Source organism: Neopelma chrysocephalum, unplaced genomic scaffold, assembly GCF_003984885.1.
Source record: "Neopelma chrysocephalum unplaced genomic scaffold, ASM398488v2 Primary Assembly neopelma1_96845, whole genome shotgun sequence".
Classification (NCBI taxonomy): Eukaryota; Metazoa; Chordata; class Aves; order Passeriformes; family Pipridae; genus Neopelma; species Neopelma chrysocephalum.
This window is the reverse complement of record NW_020925488.1, coordinates 1,448,995-1,469,849: the sequence shown is the minus strand read 5'-3', so window position 1 is coordinate 1,469,849 and position 20,855 is coordinate 1,448,995. Positions and strand designations below refer to the sequence as shown.

Below are 20,855 nucleotides of genomic sequence, written 5' to 3'. Positions count from 1 at the left end.
TCCATTTCAACTTTTGCCATAGTGTGGTTGTCACCTTCCAGTGAATTTCAGGAAGATTCATGTGCCTACTTCCCTTTGGCTGCTGTGAAAAGTCTCAGTTTCCCAGCATTTTGTTAGAGTACCAGTAACATAACCTTCAAAGCAACAATTTCTAAGGCTTCTGGAGAAATAGAGATATTTCAGTCATGGCTGAATACCTGAAGAGAAACTTTTTGGCTCTCTGACCAATCTTATTAACAGTTAAATGTAGAGAACTATACAAGAAAAGAATATTGAAAGGTGTGAGAGACACCTGTATAAAATAGAAGCTTAAGAGCAGGAACAGAATAAAATCTGGCTCCAGTCTCACACAGTGGTGAATGGCATGTTCATAGCTCATTTTGTTAGATGTAGGTTAAGGCTTGTGCAAGGTTTCTCAGGCTCAGCTCACGTTTTCTATGATTGAAGTTAACATAATTAGCGTGATCCACGATTAACAACATTAATGTGATACATAGGTAAAATCATTAATGTTACAGGACTTTGAACTTACAGCAGGATCATAAATTAGAATTTGACCCTACGCACCTAATTGTGCAAACAAGCAAAAGATCACAACACATGTTAAACTCAGAGTTGTTTAACCCACATGAACTCACTCCTACAATTGAAAACTTTTAAAATGTTATTGCAAGAGATCGCTGACATACCTCTGTCTGGCATCATCCACCCTGAATTAGTCAGGGAACTCTAAAACATTACAAAGTACTTTTCTTGAACATACCACATATACAATCACAATAGTGTTCACTAAGAGCAACATAGTGAATACAGTTCTGATCCCCCACAAAAGCAGACTCAGACACACCAATACTCATTCTAGCAGAGGAAAAATTTTGGTGGACTTCCAGAAACATAATGGTTGACATGTTTATAATAAGGGATTAAAGTTAAAACAATCTCTCAGCACAACAGGCAAAGGAGGGTACATGAGACTCAGTTTCCTCCTGTGGAATAAGCTATTTAGAGTCCATTTCTGGCCCAGCATAAGTCAGAAATGAAGCTACAATACTAGGTGCTAGTCAAGGATTTGCCTGAGTTTTTGGATTTTCGAGGCCAGAGGTCTGTGTCTAACCTTTTGACAGTCAATGCCAAGGGTCCTCAGTGAAACTGACCTGCAGTGTCCAGCGGGTGAGAATACATCCCACTGCTCAAGTTCTCAAAATTTGCTGTACTGCAAATCTTACATAGATTTTGGCTCTTCATTATTTGATGTGTCCCAAGAGGTGCCTGAAGCTGCCAAGATTCTGGAATAGGTTTGTGGAGGAAAAATTAGGCAGGACTTATATTTTTCTAGGGCTTTTCACACATTCCCATGTTGTGAGTATATGAAGAGCTTTCCATCTATTCTGAGATCAGTTTGAGTTAAGGTAATATCACAGACACACTTCTGTTTAACCCAGCTGTAATATTTAGGCTTTTGAAAAGAGGCATTTGACAAACAAGAACAAGAGAAATTATTTCAACAATGATACCCCTCAGTACATTTTAAATTGTCAGGGGAGGAAGTTAAACAATGATGTTACCTTGTTAGCATCATTTCCCCTTTTCCCTACATGTTTTTGGAGTGCCTGAGTATGTTCCTTGCATGCTGGGGACATCAAATATTAAGAGATGCAAATTCAAAACCACTCTGAAGACGCCTCTGATATCCCCCAGCTACAGAAATAAACTTTTGCTTTAGCTTTGCAAAATCATCAGACTTCCTGCTCTCTCCCATCTCCTCTCAAGAAAAGATAAAGGCTCAGTATAATAGGTGCCCTACTTACCTAAGGCTTTGATCTCTCATAACTCTCTGCTCACAGATTTCTGGAGGAGCCCCGGCGTACGTGAATTTACAACCCAGTGAGCTGCTGTGCTTTCCAAGAGGGCTGGCTTCAGCACCGCGTCTGCGAGACTTCAAAGGAGAGAGGGAAGTTATTTTCTGTTTATCGCTCCAATTTCCCTCTCTGCTGCCTCTGGACACTGTCAGTCCTAGAAGATCATAGAACAGCTTGTGTTGGATATGACGTTTTTCGGGACAGGCTCTACGCTGAACTTCTGTGAACCATATCCAAGGCAAAATATGCTCGTGAGACATCTTGGTTTTTTTTTTTTAAATTTCCTTGCAGGAGTCAGGGTGTGAAATACTGCCATTAGATAAGCTGGCCTTTGCTTCAGACACATAAATACACACTTCACTTTGAAACAGCTACCTGAACCAGTAGGCAAGACTGTGACTTGCCAGCACTCTCCTGCAACCTCATGGGAAGGGTGCTTAGAACTTGACAAAGCATGGACAGTATTTTGAGGGCTTGGATTCCTGCCCCCTAATTTAACTGCAGTGACCAGTTCACAAAGATTATGTCCAAACTGGTCACCTGGGAGCCTTTCCAAGTCTCCAAGCATAAATCATGGCTGCATACCTGCTTCTGCACTGCTAGGTCTTGCCCTTACATGTAATGTCTCACTGCTGGGGGTCATGCCCTGCCCAGTAGAAACTGGGAAGAAACTTGGGTAAATAGTGTTTGTCCCTGGGGACATTCCAGATGGCTGCACAGCACCTGTGGGCCAGTTCATTGATCTGGACAACAGGGGTCTTCCACACATACCACATGCACACCTGGGGGGCAGCTGGGACTCTGCCATGCTAGACAGGATTGCCCAGAAAAGCTGTGGAGGCTTGTGCCTGGAAGTGTTCAAGGCCAGGCTGGACGGGGCTCTGAGCAACCTGACCTAGTGGGAGGGTCCCTGCACATGGCTGGGGGCTTGAAATTAGGTGATCTTTAAGGTCCCTTCCAACCCAAACCATCCTGTGATTCTTTGAGCTGCCTTTCCAGTTGAGCCTCCTGTTCTGGTGGGTGTTTTAATGCTGAGCAGTCAACACAGGGATACACATTGTGATTGCACAGTCTCTGCCACCACTGCCATGAAGAGGCAGAAAAGTCAGTTTGCCCAACAGCATGAAAATTAACCAAAGTCTGAGTCATTCTTTTGTTAAAGTAGCACCTAATGCTATTTGAACAATGACCTTATAAATGCAGTAAGGCCACATTTTGTTTAAAATATTTTCTTCCAGACAATCATGAGTTCTCATGATTTTCATCATGTCTCATGAGCCTTTGGTCCAAGCTCTCTATTAATGAACTCATTGTGCTATATTGGAGCAATATGCCTGCCAGACCTAGCTCCAAAGGAAAACAGTGCAATTAACCTGGCAGGCCCTGTGGTCGGCTGGAGTGGCACCGGGCTGGTAAAAGCACAACAGTTGCAGCATCTCATCCCCGTGTGTCTGCACAGCCCTGGATGATGTACTATCACCCTGCCTAGTATCACCCTATTCCTGGCTGAAGGCCCACGTGCAGGACTCGGGAATGCTGGTGCAGCAGGTATGTGGCTTGTGCTGCCGGGTGCTAGGGAAAATGAGGTTTCCTTTCCTGCCGTTTGACATTTGTCAGTGTTTCTAGCTCCGCAAAGAGCTCCATTACATAATTGCAAAACACCCTCTCCGCACCAATGACAAACGTGGAGGGGCTACAGGGCCCTAGAGGCCTCCAGAGACCTGGGCAGTCTGGCTGAGAAACCCACCCAAATCAAATCCATTCTCCAAAAGTGACAAGTTACGAAGGAAATGAAAGCAAAGTCTCTGCCACAAGAAGTTTTGCTTCGCAGATTTGTGGAGCAGTGACATTTTTAGTTTGTTTGTTTTGGAACACTCCTGAAAAAGGAGAAATGGGAGAATTTCTGCATAGGTTTCCTATTCTGTGGTCAGATAAGATGCTCTGAGAACAGGCTAAGTGTAGAAGAGAAGGTGGTAAGAGCCCAAACCACTCATTGACAAAAATGGCTCAGTCGTCAGAGGGCTGTCCTGCTGTTTGCCGCAGGCAGGCACAGCATTAACTGAGAGGCCTCCCACAGGCAAGGTCTCTTCACTGGAAAAGCTTTACCTGGGACACACAGAGATGCTGGAGGAGCTTGGAAGGTTATCTGAAGCCGTGAAGGAGAGCTGGGTGGAAATCCTCTGCATCATGAGTCAACATGACCTGGAAGAATATTCCTGCTTGATCCCAAATCCACTGACCAGTATGGCCTTGGGCATTTGAGCCCCACCCTGGTCCTGGCCCACAGCAGGAGGAGGTGTGGCCAAGGCATCCCATAATCCTAATGGAAAAGGGACTTCTGGGAAGACAGATGGTCCTTTCTGGTCGGGAGAGAGACGGTGTGGTGGGGAGGAGCCGGTCGGGACTTTGTCATGGGCTTTCCCTGTGAATTGTTTCTTTGTCTGATATCCCTTTTTATTAATATTACTGCTGTCACTGTTTGTTTTCTTATCTTATTGCTGTTTCCAGTAAATTGTTCCTGTGTCAACCTATGATCTTTGCCTTTTGTGCTTCCAGCTGGAAGGGGAGGAGAAGAAGGAGGTGGCATGTTTGTTTGTTTTTTTTAAAGTGGGACTACTAAATTGGATAATCATTTCTAAACCATGACATGCACCAACCAAATATATAAAAAAAGGAAAGATTTGAGCTATCCATAAACCATGAGGAGTGTATAAGTTCAGTCTCTGGTGCTTCATGGGAAAGGTAGGAGAAGGAAACTTATGTTTAGTTTTAGCTTGTTTCTAACCTGCTGTCCAGTGGGATGGAGAGGGGTGGGATACTGCCTGATCATTCCAAGAGACTTCCGAAATGCCCAAGTACATGACAGTCCTGGTCACCACAATATAAGAAGGATATTAAGCCATTAGAGAGTGTCCAAAGAAGGGCAATGAAGATGGTGAAGGGCCTTGAGGGGAAGCCGTGTGAGGAGCAGCTGAGGGCACTTGGTCTGTTCAGCCTGGAGAAGAGGAGACTGAGGGGAGATCTCATTGTGGTCTTCAACATCCTCATGAAGGGAAGCAGAGGGGCAGGCACCGATCTCTTCTCTGTGGTGACCAATGACAGGACTCAAGGGAATGGCCTGAAGTTGTGCCAGGAGAGGTTTAGTTTGGATATTAGATTAGAAAGAGGTTTTTCACTCAGAGGGTGGTTGGACAGTGGTCACAGCACCAAGCCTGACAGAGTTCAAGAAGTGTTTGGATGATACTCTCAGGCACATGGTGTGACTCTTGGGGATGGTCCTGTGCAGGGCTAAGGTTTGGACTCAATGATCCTTTTGGGTCCCTTCCAACTCAGCATATTCTATGATTCTGTGACCTGACAATAGTTTGTTATCTGGCATTTATTTCCTTTTTGTTCTGGACTGATTTAGTCCATGTGGGTTCACTTCAGCAACTGATACTGTTCTGGTAAAACTGCAGCTACACCACACCAGTCAAACTTCTAGACCACCCCAGTCAAAGCTCTCATCTTCTCTTCCTCTGAACACCTGACCTGCTGTCACAAATGTGTAATAAAGTAAGAACCAGTGTCTGGAAATCTCAAACCAAGTAAATGAAACTTAGAAAGCTAAACCCTTCTAAACCATTAACCAACAGAACAAAACACCAACAGTTGATCTCCATTTCTTAGAATTTTAGCAGCAAAATAAAGAATATTTTTCTGTGAGAATTATTATATGCATCCAAAGCCATGGAGCTCAATGCAGAGTTCCCTGATTGATGCACTATGGCCTGGGCAATGCAGCAGATTAGGTGAAAAGATCTGCTGGTCCTTCCCTGGCTCCAGTCTCGTAGATGTTACATAGAGAATCAGCAAATCACAGAATAGTTTGGGTTGGAAGGGACCTTAAAGACCATCTCGTTGCAGCTCTCCTGCCATGGGCAGGGATGCCACACACTAGACCAGATTGCCCAAAGCCCCATCCAGCAAGGCTTTGAACACCTCCAGGGATGGGACATGGTGCAATCATTGTTGCTTTGGTGGAGTGTAGGAAAAGGTCACAATAGTCTGCAGTGAACTGGGCAGATGGTGGAGTGGTAAACTGTGAGAGAACTGGTGGGCTCTTCTCTCACAGAAGTTGTTGGCCTTTATTAAAAGTCATGCTAGCAGCATTTTCTGCCAAGTCGCACTTTTCTGTCAATCTCTGAAACCACATTACATGACTCAGATGAAACCCACGGTATGGACAAAATTGGCTGCAGCATTATCAGCTCTTGGTTTACTGATGCTTGTTAAATAGTAAAGATGGTGTTCTGCAGAACAGATGTGAGCAATTACCAAGGGTGAGCAATTGCTGGTTTAGGGATGGCACCAGACAGGCACTGGATACTGAAATGTATCAATGTCAAGAAGCAAAACACATTTCTTTTTTAACCATCTCATCATCCCACACCATGCAAAGAAAATTAAAGGCAGATATCCTCAAGCCACATTCCCTTCTTGCCCCCTCCCCTATTTCCTTTTGGTTCAAGCCTCATGCATATTAGCTATCAATTTTCAAATTTCAGCAAAATAACTGATTACTGCAGTTAGTCCAGATGGCACAGGTGAATCCCGCAGATTTTTTTCAATGTCAGAATCAAAAGACTGAACACAGGAACAACTCACCTTGGCTATCTGGACCAAAAAAAAATGTTAACTTATGATATACGAGAGAAAGCCAGTAAATGACTTGTCAAGGGCAGAGAGGAAAAAGACTTCCCATGCAAAATGTATCATTCTCCATATTGTTTGTTGCTATTTTTAGTGGAAGAAAAGCATTTGTTGGCATCACTACAGCTATGAAATTTAAGGGTTCTATATTGCTTGCAGAGGTATCTTTTTACTGTGAAAGGGACCAAATCAGGCCAGAGCAGGGGTGATCACCAAGAGCCATCACGCCAATTATCAGGTGGTTGCAGGGAAGCGTGGCTTGTACCTGCTGGCTTATGGCCATGGGAATCCTTGCTTCTGCTGGCACAGAAATGTAGAAACCATTTGAACAGATAAAATTACGAGTTGACCCAGTGGAAGAGGTTTGATTTTTTCATCCTGGGTTTGTCAGTCACATGCTTCTCCTTTTTCAAGGAGAAACTCCCAAACAAAGGGAGCTCCCAAACAAAGGAAAAATGTCACTGGTCTACAAATCTGTGAAGCAAAACGTCCTCTGGCAAAGATTTTGCTTTCATTTCCTCCACAACTTGTCACTTTTGGAGAATGGATTTGGTGGCGTGTGGCACTCACCAGGTGTTTGAAGCCTTCACAACCTCCTTCATTTGGGGAATAATGGCAGGGGTTTAGTTAATCTGGGCTCCAGCTGAAAGAACAATATGTTCTCCAGCTGTTTTTTTCTGGTTCCAGTGTCTAGTCTGGAGTACAAGCTCCCTCCCTGAAGAAAAATGTGCAGAGATTGCTCATGTAGAGTTATCAGGTGTTGTCAGGAAAGGATAGCTTGAAGAAATCAGCTGTAATACAGTAGATTAATATCCAGCACTGGTCATGGTCTCCAGCTTCTGCTGATGGCTGTTTTGCTACTTCCAATGGAGAGAAAAGAGGAAAATGCCCCAAAGACTTCACATCTGTCGTGTGTTGGGAGGGTTAAGGGTATCTGTGTTTGTTGGAAAATGTTTCAAAAATGAACAAAAAACTTCCCTGAAACACAGAGGGTATTTATGTCTTCAAACTACACACAGACACACAAATACACACACAGGGGAATAAGCTATTGCTGCTGCCAAGCTTTGAGAGAAAACCTTAGTTGCTATTGTGTGGGTTTATTGCATCTGTGATGGTCATCCTCAGAAACTTCCTCCTTTGATGAAACAGATGACCTGACCTAGGCTTGAGTCCAGGCGCCTGAAAATAATTCTAAATAAGGATCTGCAGCCTGACAAGCTGCTGTGCTATAGAGAAGGATAAACTGACCATGTTTACCAGCAACTTAAATTAAAGGAGGCTCTTTGACTTCATCACCTCTTTCAGCTGCCAAAGTGATACATCTCTCTGCACCTCTAACTGTGATTAGGAAGGAGGTAAATCACAGTAAATTGTATTTTCTGCTTCTGGAGGTGCCAACAGACAAGGCTTATGTTCCTCAGCTTGCCAAACACCAGTGGGTAATGAGGGAGCCTTGGGAAAGAACACCTCAAGGGAGGGCAGCAGGGGGGAAAAGGGGGAAAAAAAGATACTCAGCAGGCACTGAGAGCACTTCTTTCTTTGCAGAATTCAGTTAATTCAAATGTACCTCCTCACAGGTTTCTTCACAGGGTTGGTATTCTCACATTATCTGAATTATGGCAAATAGATGAAAATTCTTTTGGATGACAGTTGCCATTACAGGAAAACAGCATCTCAGCAATTGGTGAATAGCTTCTATTAATAATGGTACTTCCAGATGTGACAGCTGACAGGTTTTGTCAGCACACAGTCACAGAGATGATAAAAGGAGGTGTTATTCTGGGTTTAGTTCCAATAAGCAGCAAAAATACTAGAAAGAGCAACTTATAAAAGCACTATTGTCCAGTGAATAGTTACTTTTAGTTTATATATTGAGTCTAAAGCCTATTTTGTGGCCATGAGTGACTGAGGGGCAGCCTGTGGTCCCTTCTGTCATATGCTGTTTGTCAGCAAGAAGGTAGTAAAGGACAGACAGATGGAAAAAATCCCATAAAAGAAGAACCTGACCTCAGAGGGACCACCCATAGAAAAAGAAACTGCCTGAAACAGAAAACAAGGAAACAGAATATGCTGAGCTATGGTCACTAGAAGTTCCGAGGCCTCAAACTCCTCTGATCCCTGGGAAAGGATCAGTTCTACACCACACTTCTGGTAACACTAACATGTGGAACTGAAGGCTTGGCAGAGAGCATCTATTCACCTGTGAAGGTGGAGGTGATGTGACTGGAGAATAACATCCAAAATATATGCCAACTCCAAGTCACTTCAGACTTTTGTGGCTGACCTGAACAGCATTCAAGGCTTTAGAAGGAGTCTTGAAGAAGATTAAAATAAGGGTAGAAAGAGAGACAAGATGCAACGTGAATATGGCAGAGCTAGAACATGCAGGACCAACTTGACACTGGCTCTGATCAGGGATTTCCCAACTCTAACCTGCTCAAGGTGTACGTTTTTGTAAGGTGGCTCCATTGCTTCTGAGATTACATGGGGAGCAGCGGCCACTTGCAGGACTAAATGCATGATAGTAAGAGGCACTCAGTGTCTTTTGTGAACCAGTGGAATCTTACCACAGACTGTGGGTGGGCAAACTTAATTTCTAGGTACAAATCTGGCAGCTCAAATCTAAGTGGACTCAAAAAAATACCCATTGCATACAACGTCAGATGGGAACTCCTGGTGAGCTGGAAGAGACTGGGGCTGGAGAAAGGACTGTGAGGCAACACAATGGAAATGAGCTGAGAAATATGAAAAGCCTACAAAGACAGGGACTGATAATGAGCAGTGCTTCTTAAAGCCAAGGGAAGGTGATACTAGAGAGGCTCTACATTAGAGAAACACAAAGAAGTAATGTACATATGACTGGAAATGGAGAGCACTACTTAAGAGCAAAAACCCATCTCTTGTCTGATGTAGCAGAATAAAGTTTAGTGGAGATGCCAATGTTATCCATGCAGCAGGAGACTTTAGCATCATAAACAACACTGTTGAAAAAATAATTATTTCTAAGTTAGCTATAAATCACAGGCAGCAACTGAGAAGATAAAATATCAGAGAACTGACATCCTGAAAAACTTCCTCCAGCATCCACACTCCTGGTTTAAAAGAAGAGTCTGGAGGCTTACATTCCACAACCCCAGAGAGAGCTCAGATCTACAGTGTATGTTCCACCAAGCATTAGGGAATACTGCCAGACTCATTAGCCTATTGCAAATCTTCACAGACCCATGTCCAGATTTTTCTCTAGAAGAGAGGAAATGAGAGCATAAGAGCAGAAAAGGAGGAAGATGACATGTCTGGAGGAAATCCCACAAGCAGCCTGACCTCCTTCACTGCCACCACACTGCCTACTCCCTCCCTGCTGCTACCCAGAAAAAGGGAAACTGAATCCTATGCTTGAAGTGCTGTCTGCCTTCTCAGTCTGTGCTAGTTACTCCCCAGACCCTCCCATTTCTCCTCCTAGTCTTCTTGTCTCCATCCATCAACTTGCTAATCTCTTCCAGGAAAGGCTGATAAACCACCCTTCCCACTCCTGCCCTTGGGTCTCCGCTCTTGCCCATCACACTCCCAGAACCACAACATCCTTTCCCATAAAGACCTTTCATCCCCATCACGTGCTCACAAGAACACATCATCCCTTTGAGTCTGGCTATCTCACTCCTCCAGCAAATTTCTGATGGTGTCACAGAACTGAGTTGGCTACAGCTTTAGAAGGTCATTTCCCAAAGGTCATCTTTGCCACAATGTTGTTGGAACAGTCTTTTCCAACTCAGGATAGCCATTTCCACCCCAGGTATACCAGCATATAGATATTTATAAAATAAATATTCTATTTATTAATTTATTTTTTAATATATATTTGATACCTACAGTGTATATCCTATATCCAGCTGTCATTTTGAGGAGTGTTCAGCCAGCCATGTGCACACCACAGTAGTGTTGCCATAGGTACAAGCAGATCTGAAAGATTTTCTTGGATCTGAAAGATTTTTCAGGCAGAAAAGAAAATTTCGAGGCATCACAATTACTGTAAACTCAAGAAATGAGGCAAGATGTGCAGACAGGTTTGGATGAACAGGTTAAAAAGCAATGCTTCTGGAAACTGATTCTGTGACTAAACAGTTCACAAACCTGGATGGCAGGAGAAGCGCTAGGCTGGTGGATACCTTTGGGAGCTTTGGGTTCCTGGCTCTGTTATGACAGCCAGACCTCTTGCCCTGCCCAGGCCTCTTCCCCATGGTTACAGACAGCACTTTGATTTGCTCTTTATTGGTTTTTCTCCACTGCAGCACCTGCTGAGCAATGACAAGCAAGATACCAGTGAGTTAGAAACCTGTGAACCATCTGACTTGGTACTGAAGTGGGGCTTACAAGTCATGCTTTAAACAACACATCACATAGGATATGCCATCAAATTCAGCAACTTCCCCATGATGAAGCCAGGACTTTGAGCTGCGTTACTGGCATTGAACTGTAGAACTATAGAATCATCTAAGTTGGAAAGGACCTCTAAGATCATCAAGTCCAACCATTAACCCAACACTGCCAACTCCACCATTAAACCATGTCCTCAAGTGCCAAATCTACACATTTTTTGAAACCTCCAGGGATGGTTACTCCACCCCTTTCCTGGACAGCCTGTTCCAGTGCTTGAAAACCCTTTAGGTGAAGAAATATTTTCTTAGTATCCAATCTAAACCTTCCCTGGGGAAGCCTGAAGCCATTTCCTTTTATCCTATTGCTTGTTACCTGGGAGAAGAGACTGGTCCCCACCTTGCTACAGTGTCCTTTTCTGTGGTTGTAGACACTGATAAGGTCCCTCCCAAGCCTCCTTTTCTCCAGGCTAAACACCTCCAGCTCCCTCAGCCACTCGTACCAGCGCTCCCCCAGCTCCATTTCCCTTCCCTGGACATGTTCCAGCACCTCAATGTCTTTTTGTACTGAGTGGCCTCTTTCTTGTACTGAACCCAGGATTCGAGGTGAGGCCTCACCAGTGCTGAGTACAGGGGGATGGTCACTGCCCTGGTCCTGCTGGCCACATTATTGCTGACACAGGCCAGGGGCCATTGGCCTTATTGGCCACCTGGCCACACTCTGGCTCATGTTCAGCCACTGTTGACCAGCACACCCAGGTCCTTTTCCACCAGGCAGTTTTCCAGCCACTCTGTCCCAGGCCTGGAGCACTGCAGGAGTTTGTTGTGACCCAAGTGCAGGACCTGGCACTTGGCCCTGCTGAACCTCACACAATGGGCCTCAGCCCATCAATCCAGCTTGTCCAGACACCTCTTCAAAGCCTTTCTACCTTCCCACCTACCTTGGTGTCATCTGTGAACTGACTGAGGGTGCACTTGATCCCCTGGTCCAGATCATCAGTAAAGATATTAAACAGGACTGGGCCCAGTACTGATCCCCAGGGGACCCACTGGTGACCAGCTGCCAGCTGGATACAGCACCATTCACCACTACTTTCTGGGCCTGGCCATCCAGCCAGTTTTTACGCAGCGAACAGTGCACCCGCCCAAGCTGTGGGCAGCCAGTTCTTCCAGGAGGATGCTGTGGTAGACAGTGTAAAAGGCTTTGCTGAAGTCGAGGTAGACAACCACCATGGCCTTTCCCTCATCCACCAAGCAGGTCACCTTGTCACAGAAGGAGATCAGGTCAGTCAAACAGGACCTGCCTTTCATAAGGCCTGATCCCCTGGTTGTCCTGCACATGCTGTGTGATGGCACTCATTATGCTCTGCTCCACAACCTTCCATGGCACTGAGCTCAGGCTGCCAGGCCTGGAGTTCCCTGGATCCTTCTTCCGGGCCTACTTGTAGGTGGGCATCACGTTTGCCGACCTCCAATCAGCTGGGACCTCCCCAGTGGGCCAGGGGAAATGGTAAATGATGGAAAGCAGCTTGTTGAGCACTTCCACCACTCCCTCAGTGCTCTTGAGTGAATCCCACCTGGCCCCATAGACCTGTGGGTCTCTAAGTGGTGTAGCAGGTCACTGACCATTTCCCCTTGGATCACGGGGACTTCATTCTGCACCCTGTCCCTGTTGTCCAGCTCACAGTACCCCGAGAATAACTGGTCTTACTATTATAGACTGAGGCAAAGGTGGCATTAAGTACTTCAGCGTTTTCCTCCTCCTCTGTCACTATTCTTCCCACCACATCCACCAAAGGATGGAGATGGTCCTTAGCCCTCATTTTGTTGCTGAGGTATTTATAGAAACAGTTTTTGTTGTCTTTTATGGCAGTAGTCAGGTTAAGTTCTAGTTGGGCTTTGGCCCTTTCAGTGTTCTCCCTGCATAATCCCACAACATCCTTGTAGTCCTCCCAAGTTGCTGCTTCTTCCACAGGTCATAAACACTCCTTTCTTTCCCAAGTTCCAGACAAAGCTCTCTGTTCAGCTAAACTAGTCTTCTTCCCCATCGGCTCATCTTTTGGCCCATGGTGATGCCCTGCTCCTGTGCCTTTAAGATTTACTTGAAGAATATCCAGCCTCCCTGGATTCCTTTGCCCTTCCGGACTGCCTCCCAAGGGATTCTGTTGCTGAGCACGTGTTACCCAAGGAAAAAATGGCATCTCAGATCACAGAAATTCAGAGAGCCATGTTATCATGAAATATGAGTCTCTGATTTATTTGACCTTGTCTGCTGGAAATTGGCAGAATCCCCAAAAACTGAGGAGAGGGAGTAGTTTACTTGACATCAAGAAGGCTTATTCTTTCATCTCTTGTCAATACAATCTACAAAGTATTAATGATCATATGAGGCTGAAAGTTATGAATCAAGTTTGTTACATAATTATTTTTCTTCCCATTTTATCTGTAAAGTATCTGACTGCCTGTCTGAGTCTTTCCACTCAGCACCTTCATGAGACTATGCTAGTACAAAGGAATGTGCCTTAAAGGCCAGACAGGAGAAAAAAAAGGAACTAAGCTATTCTCTATGCTTTTCTCTGATGTCTTAGTGTGTTATTAGAAGCCACAGACTTCGGGGAAAGATGTCCTAGATAGAGGCACCATGGAGGAGGAGGGAATTTCCCGGGTATCTACAGCACCAAAGAAATCTATGTGCTAAACCAGATTTACAAAGATGCTGTTGTGATTCTTCCGTACATGGTTTAGCAAACCCAATTACAGTTATATTTCCACAGATGACTCCAAATGCTGCTAAAAGAGTTTATTAAAGACCATACTAACAGTTCTCATAACAATGGCACGTACAATGATTCAAAATCATGACAAATAGCGTGAAGTTTTGAAGAGCATTAGTATAACACACCATGGACAAGAACAAAGCAGATGTGCTGTCTCAGAACTCTACAAGCAGGCCTATGAAATACAGGAGTCACATCATACAGCTGTACAAGTATCAGAGAAAATAGAAAGGAAAAAAAAAAGTCATTCAATTGCAGTCCTTGAATTTATTGACAGTATTACAGTACTTTATGGGCAAGGACTGGCTTGTTCCAGCTGCACTTTCCAGAGCACAAGGGCAGCTGGAAAAGCAAAAATATCCCCAATAAAAACCCTCCAACAAACATACCTCAGGTGCAATCACCACTCCAGACCTTCCTGCTTACGAATTTTCAGTCAGAAATTCTGAACTCCCTGCAATTACTTCGCTCAGGACAGTGTTTTGTTTTGCAAGAAAACAAAAGCAGGATGCTTCTTTAAGACAGTGCAAAAATATTTCAATGGTATCATCAATGGTATCGTAAGATTAATGACAATCAGCGTGGATCAATCACAGCATCTTCAAGATCAGAACCAAACAAACGTGCTGCCCCTTGACCAGCACTCCAGACTGAGGGGTTGCAGAGGGGAGGCTTCTTCCTCTCTCCCATGCAAGCCATCGTTTCTGGGTTCATAGTGAGGAATGGTCTTAACTACTCCAGGGTAACAAAATGCTACAGAAAGCCTGCAAGTATGAAATTATCCAATCCTCTGTCAAAAACTAACAAAAGAATATTGAAGTGGAAAAAAAGTTCATAGCAGCCATGTAATTTGTCACGGCTCTAACTCTACGACTCTAACGCTGATCCCTCTCTTACCGCGTTGGTCACGGCAGCCGGAGCGTGCCTTGCGGAGCTGAGCAGCTTACAGCACCCCCACGGCGGCGCGTGGGGATTTATATTCTCCGAGACACACTATCTAATTACAATGGCAGGGCAGCTGCAGCCTGCTCCCGGTGTGTTGCCTTGGCAGCTTTTGGCTATGAGATCTTAGGCCCCTCTGCACTTGTCTCCCATGCTCAGAGCAGCACACCCGTGGACATACATTCATCCGGTGTGCATCCCCAGAGCGAACTGCCACTTCCTTTTTAAGCAGATGTTGAGGTGTCTGCATACCATGTTGGCATAACCTGTGACAGAAGATCCCCAGGCAGCTCCACAGTACATGAATTCAATGAGAGATAACTGTGCTTTGTCAAGCCCCCAAATCATCTCCTCCCAATTTCCACACAGTTGTGTGTTTGCATCGTAGTGTGATTATGTAGAACCTTTTTAATGCCTGCCAACTTCAGAGGATAAAATCACAGTGCTGCATATCAACAAAACCCAGCAACTCCAGCCTCCAATATAAAATAATTTATATACACAAAGCAGAATTTGCATCTTAAATAAGAGATTGTCTCATTCTCTATGGTGTCTTACCCAGCTACTAAAAAATAAATAATTCACATCAGATTGATGGATTTGTTTCCTATACAGCACACGTGCGCTATCGGAGCTGACAAAGACAACATGAAAAAAAAACCTTTTGCAATTAATAAAAGAGAATTGTTGAACACTTGCACATATTGGCACAAGGCAGAAGAGAAAAGGAAATATTACACAGCTCAGCTCAGGTGCCTTCCTCTGTGGAGCGGGATTCAGATTTCAACTTCACAAATTCTCTGGCAACTTCATCATTGGTTCTCTGAGAGAGAATCCTCAAGATTGTAAGTCCAGTCTCATCCATGTGAATCCTGCGCCCAAGGGGGCACCAGCAAGCACAGCTTCCTTTGTCTGCTATGTCTCTGAGCTGCATCACTGCTATCCCCAGTACCCGGTCCTCCCGAGCGAAGCAGTAATCCTTCACACAGACTTGGAGCTCATAGGCATCGGGGCCATCTTCATTTCCCAGGATGCTGAAAAACACACACAAATTACAGTTTCTAAAGTATATAAATTCCTCTGCAAAATAAAGGTGTCAGCAGCTGACTAGAGTGCTCTGATAAGCCACAGAAACTCATTTCTTCAGAAAACCCTGGTCAGAGAGGGAGAAGTAAAACTTATAGCATGTGGGCATTTTTGCTGATTTATAGCAGATAAGACAACCTGGTTACTTAAACACACACACACAAGTTGCAAAGGCAACTTGATAAGGGTTGGTGTTTGTTTTTTTGTGTGTGTATTAAACTGTGAAATGAGAGGAGCATGGAACATTAAAGCCATGCTAATAGATTTTCAACTCAGAAGACTTTAAAAATTTCTGCTTCTCTTAAGGGTTGCTTCATTTCAGAATTACTATTTTAATTAGATGAGGTCTTTGTTAAAGATTCAAAACCTTTCATTAAAGCAAAAGCTAATAAAAATAAATCCCCAACCCTTCTGATGTTTCTAAAATTAAAAGAATAAAAGGAACAAAATCTCTTCACTTAGAGGAAGCCTGACTTTTCCCACAGAATAGAAAAATTATATGAACATTCCCTCTCCCCCAGAGATTCACAGTCTTTTGCTGGTCAGCTCTGCTCCACTCATTTTTACATGTACGGCTGAGTGAGCCCTAGCCTGCAGCTCCCTTTGTTGAGCCTTCAAAGAAGGAATATGTCTTTGTAATAATGAAAGAAAGCCAAATAAGAAGAGATCAATACTCGACATTGAGAAACACTGCAATTTTAGCAGTGCAACTACCAGTTCCAAGGGCTGTATCCTTGGAAACAAGTTCAGAAAGCATGTCCCACAGGTCAAGTAGGTATAAAAACACACATTAAGGTTAAGAGAACGAAAAACATGTAATGAACTTTTAGCCTCAACTCTACCAATAAAAGATACAAAGTTCATTAAAATGACAGAGTAAAATACATTCATAGGACACACAGTGCATTTCAGAAGGTAGCTAAAGGACTCTGCTGGTACAGAACAGACCTCAGCATCCTACCTGCACCAAAAATTCCTATGATCTAGTGTTTCCTGCCAAGGAACCAGGCACGGGGCCAAGCTACTGGTTCACACACTCTTCTGGGCCCTGAGTAGGCTGTTTGTGGACACTGAAAAACCCTATCTGCCCTCTGCATCTGCACTTGCCACACCAGATCCCTAGGCTATTTTTCACACTTACAAGTGAAAGGTTTCATTGTATTTTGGAGCCCAGTTGTTGCTCTTTGACTTGGTTGTGAACTTCCTCTTCTTGTCACTCTGATGGGGCCCAATCATGGTGATTTCAACAAATGGACGGAACATGCCAGACGTCTGCCACTTCAGGTCGTTGGCTGCCACAACTGGAAAAGAGAGTTATCATCTGTTCCCATTGCTCCGGACACCCTTCTGCTCCACCCTCCTTTCAATTTCTTGCTTCAGGGGACAATGTCACAACATGCATGGGCAGTGTATATTTTGTACTACAAAGATGTATATGCTTTTTTGATCTAATTTAAATTCTGTGAAGGGAATTTAATGTTTGGGACATACAGCTTCTGCTATATGCATTGTCAAAAAATTAGCCCAAGAAAACAGGCATCCCTGCAACTCCAGGCAGGCTGCCTTGACAGTTCAGTGCTTACATCTACCTTATGGGTGGGATAAGAAAAAAAAGGAGGATTTTGGAGGCCAATATTAAGGTCTCTGTTGAAAAGGAAAATGAGACTGCAGGTAAGACAAACAAACAACATGAGCTGTGAGTGGTTCCAGAATCCACAATTATTAGATTTTTAATTCTCTTTCTCTCTCAGGTCACTGCAGGGAACAGACTGAAGCAGAGGAAATAGCTCTGAAAATCAGCTTTTGCACTGCAGTGTAGATTTAGCCAAAAGAGAGGCCTGAAGAACTCTTCATGTAAATCTTTAGAGGAAATTGAAGTAGTTAAGTATGCTGTATTCAAGAAAAGGAGACGAAGGAGGAAGAGGAAGCCTGGGATGAATCACTACTTTGGCTATTTTCAGAGTGGCTCTTCAGGGACCAACGTGGCCTTCAGGACGGGGGAGAGGAGCCTCTTAACTCTGACTGGTTCTGTGATCTCTGGCTATACACTGAACAGTTTCGTAACATCCCTGTCACGCTGCCCCGTTCTCTGCAGCACAGACTAAACTGTGGCGCCTGGTGAGAGCCATCATCTGATTTTTGTTTACTGCTTATATCGTTGCCAATAAACAACAGGGCTGTACATTGCCATGTCACTGGCTGGACAAGCTCATTTGCTGTTTCTCTACATGTTCCTGATGTGAAACAGAGAAAACAATTGTGGACTCAGATCCCATGAGCTAACACTATCATGGCTGCCAACTGGAGATTTGCCTCGATGCAGTCACAGAGCCTGAGCAGTAACACGTTTTGCCATACCTTTCACCGTGACCTTGTGTTCACCAGTCCCTGGGTGCGTGTACAGGTCAATCTGTATGGACACTTCACCCACAGGATCATCCACACCGGAGCCTGTTGGAAGAAAATGGACACCCCCCCGTGCACACATGGATTACTGTTTATTGGCACCAGTCTTGGCCTCAGCAAGACAACATGGTGTTTTCACAGTGCACCTTCCGTAGCCAGCTTTTCAGTCAACACCAATAATGTCACGTTAATGCAAGATATCATCAGGCTCGCATGCCCAACACGCATGAACGCTAACATTTCTTGCACTCCACCGTGAAGATCACATCCTATTGAGAATAATAGTAAGAATTTCAAAAGAATTTAAAAGACCTAGCGCTCAACAATGGACCTTCACAGAGAGCAAGGATTTTTCAGAGGTTCCTGCCAAGGTATTGTGTGTACATGCAGGCATTCCAGTGGTGGGCATCGGCATTCCTGTCTGCTCAGGGAAGAAGGGAGGACAAAAAACCCAGCAACAAAAAGAAAAGAGGAGGAGAGGACATCACACAAGAGAGGAGGTTTAGGGGAAAAAAAAAACATAGATGCTAGTGATTTGCACAGAGCTATAGTGCAGTCTCACCCTCCAAGAACCTTTTTCCATTTGTACATCAGTTAAAAGTTGTCATCCTGATTGCCTATCTGCTTTCTTTCGGAGGATGATGAGAACCCCTTCTCTGTTGTGCACCAAAAATGATGAGAGAGAAGTACTCACAATTTGCATACTTGTTTCCCTTTATCAACTAGTTAGGGACAAAACAAGGTGTAGCTTCACAGACGAAAAGATAACATGTAACAGTCAGAAGATCTCATGAACCTTACCATTCACGTATTATGATTTTTTCATCTTTTTAACTTTTAATCATGATTATCATGGAATATGTGGAAATGACATTTTTCTGGGTAGTAAAATCAAAATGTCATGTAATTACAGAATAAGACTGCTTAGCAAATGAAAATGAAGTCTTTGATAAGATAGTGAGATTGATTTTACTTTTGCTTTGATAACTGCCTGACCTCAGGTTGACAATTAGCAATGCTGTTGTAATTGAGATACCTACAGGCTAATTGAGTACCTATGAACAGCAGGGTTACTTTGTCAGTTTTGAGGCTAAGACACATTACTAAGTGGAAAACTGGTCTGTTTGAAATTCTAGATAAGGAATCAAACATTTTGATTAGATCTAACAAATGAACTTACACAAGAATGGTCTGCAGGCAGCAAAACCACTCATTTAAAATCCAAGAGGTTGAGAGGTAATCTGTGCAATTCTCTGAAGAGAATTACATGCCATAGAACTGTAGGCAGTGAAAGTCATATTAATATAAAAGTATCTGAGTAACTGAAAGAGAATCTCAAATTATTACCTTAGGGGAGATTCTAATGCTTGACCTGAGTACAATAAACAATCTTTAGGCTGTAACAAACATGATCTTGAACGTACTGTTTCCTCCCCACTTAGAAGGGCAGTGTCACTTTTTTGTATATAAGCATAGAGCTTTAAAATTGGTAGGCTTAATTATTGACCTGACTCATCTGATGGTGTGGGTCTGTCACTTACAGATGTTGGTGTTTTCCATAGGAACAGACAGGACTACCAACAGTATGTAACTGCCAAAACCACACAAACATCAGCCAACAAACACTGAGGTCTTCATTTTATTGATCTTTAGTGTAATTAACAGGTTATAAAGGAGACACTGATGCTTCAGAAGAATGACAGTGGAATTACCCCATTACCTTTGAGGATGACAACATTTAGATTATTGTTTTAATCCTACCTTTGTTCTTTCCTTTTCATACAAAAACCTTGTTCTACTAACTGAAATTAACAAAAAAAAATAGGTTCACTTCAAAAAATGCCAGCTGAGCACGTACAACTGTGTGCATACACATGCTTGCACATGTAGTGACAAGCAGATTTAATTCTTAACATGAAAGTCTCATTGGTATTGCAATACTGAAAGGTGAAACTGCAGAACTGAGCTTGTGCAATGGGTTACAGATGTATTTCACCTAAGATAATAAAAAGACTTTGGACAGCAAAAAATAAATTGAGAGACGAAACATTACAAGACTTAATTTTTTTAGGGGTCTCCTGAGCACCCAGACCTTCAGCTACCCCCCTTCAAGCCAGGTGGTTCAAGCTTGGCATAACCTTGAGTGCAAATCAGACATTTCCATGTGTTACAGTAGCCCTTCTCAGCAAACCATACGCATGCAAGTCCAAGACTTGAAATACACAGCCTGTGGTAAAGGGTAGGGGAACAAGTCTGCAGCATCTCCCAAAAAACAGTCCATTTTCAAGACAAGGTTCATATCCCATTAATAAATCTCAAGTTTGGGGAGAGGCTCTCAGGCAAGGTACAGACTTCTAAACCGCACAACCTGTGGCTCTGTCTCTGGGATGCAAGCATTCAGTGAAAGTTCACTTCTACAGGGAACTACAGGAAACAGAACTCTGGAAAAGGTTTCTGAGCATGGGTAAGATGACTTCAAAAGCAAGGCAGTTGGGTAATGTTGTTATGGTAACAACATTAATCTTGAACATACCCTTATCAGGAAGAACGTCCTCATTAGCGGTAAACCTTATACCTTTCCCATCATGCACTGAGACATGAATTCAAAAGGCAAGAAGAAAGCAGGATAAAGAGAGAAGAGTATGAATTACAATACAATCAGCAGTGTCACTTAAACACAAGACAAATATTCTAGCTCTTAATAACAGACAAAATATTCT

At 43.6% G+C, this 20,855-nt stretch overlaps 2 protein-coding genes across 11 annotated transcripts in view; both read right to left on the bottom strand.

Annotated features, from left to right (window-relative positions):
- LOC113960701 (phospholipid-transporting ATPase ID-like) overlaps positions 1 to 1,929 on the bottom strand; it is a 93,807-nt gene extending 91,878 nt beyond the window's left edge. Inside the window, exon 1 of the mRNA XM_027670408.1 lies at positions 1,809 to 1,929. The gene's annotated coding sequence lies outside the window, so the exon portion shown is untranslated. The remainder of the gene's footprint in view (positions 1 to 1,808) is intronic.
- UNC13B (unc-13 homolog B) overlaps positions 1 to 20,855 on the bottom strand; it is a 225,750-nt gene that overhangs the window by 2,912 nt on the left and 201,983 nt on the right. For 7 of the 10 annotated variants that reach the window (XM_027670396.1, XM_027670397.1, XM_027670399.1 and 4 more), the window contains 4 exons: positions 20,669 to 20,725; positions 18,088 to 18,180; positions 16,871 to 17,030; positions 14,019 to 15,677 (listed from right to left, as the gene is read on the bottom strand). In XM_027670396.1, coding sequence (XP_027526197.1) covers positions 15,392 to 15,677; positions 16,871 to 17,030; positions 18,088 to 18,180; positions 20,669 to 20,725 — 596 coding nt within the window. In that variant the 3' untranslated portion in view covers positions 14,019 to 15,391. Of the gene's footprint in view, positions 1 to 14,018; positions 15,678 to 16,870; positions 17,031 to 18,087; positions 18,181 to 20,668; positions 20,726 to 20,855 lie in introns of those variants that run through there. The other 3 variants (XM_027670393.1, XM_027670395.1, XR_003532083.1) reach the window with 2 other exon arrangements.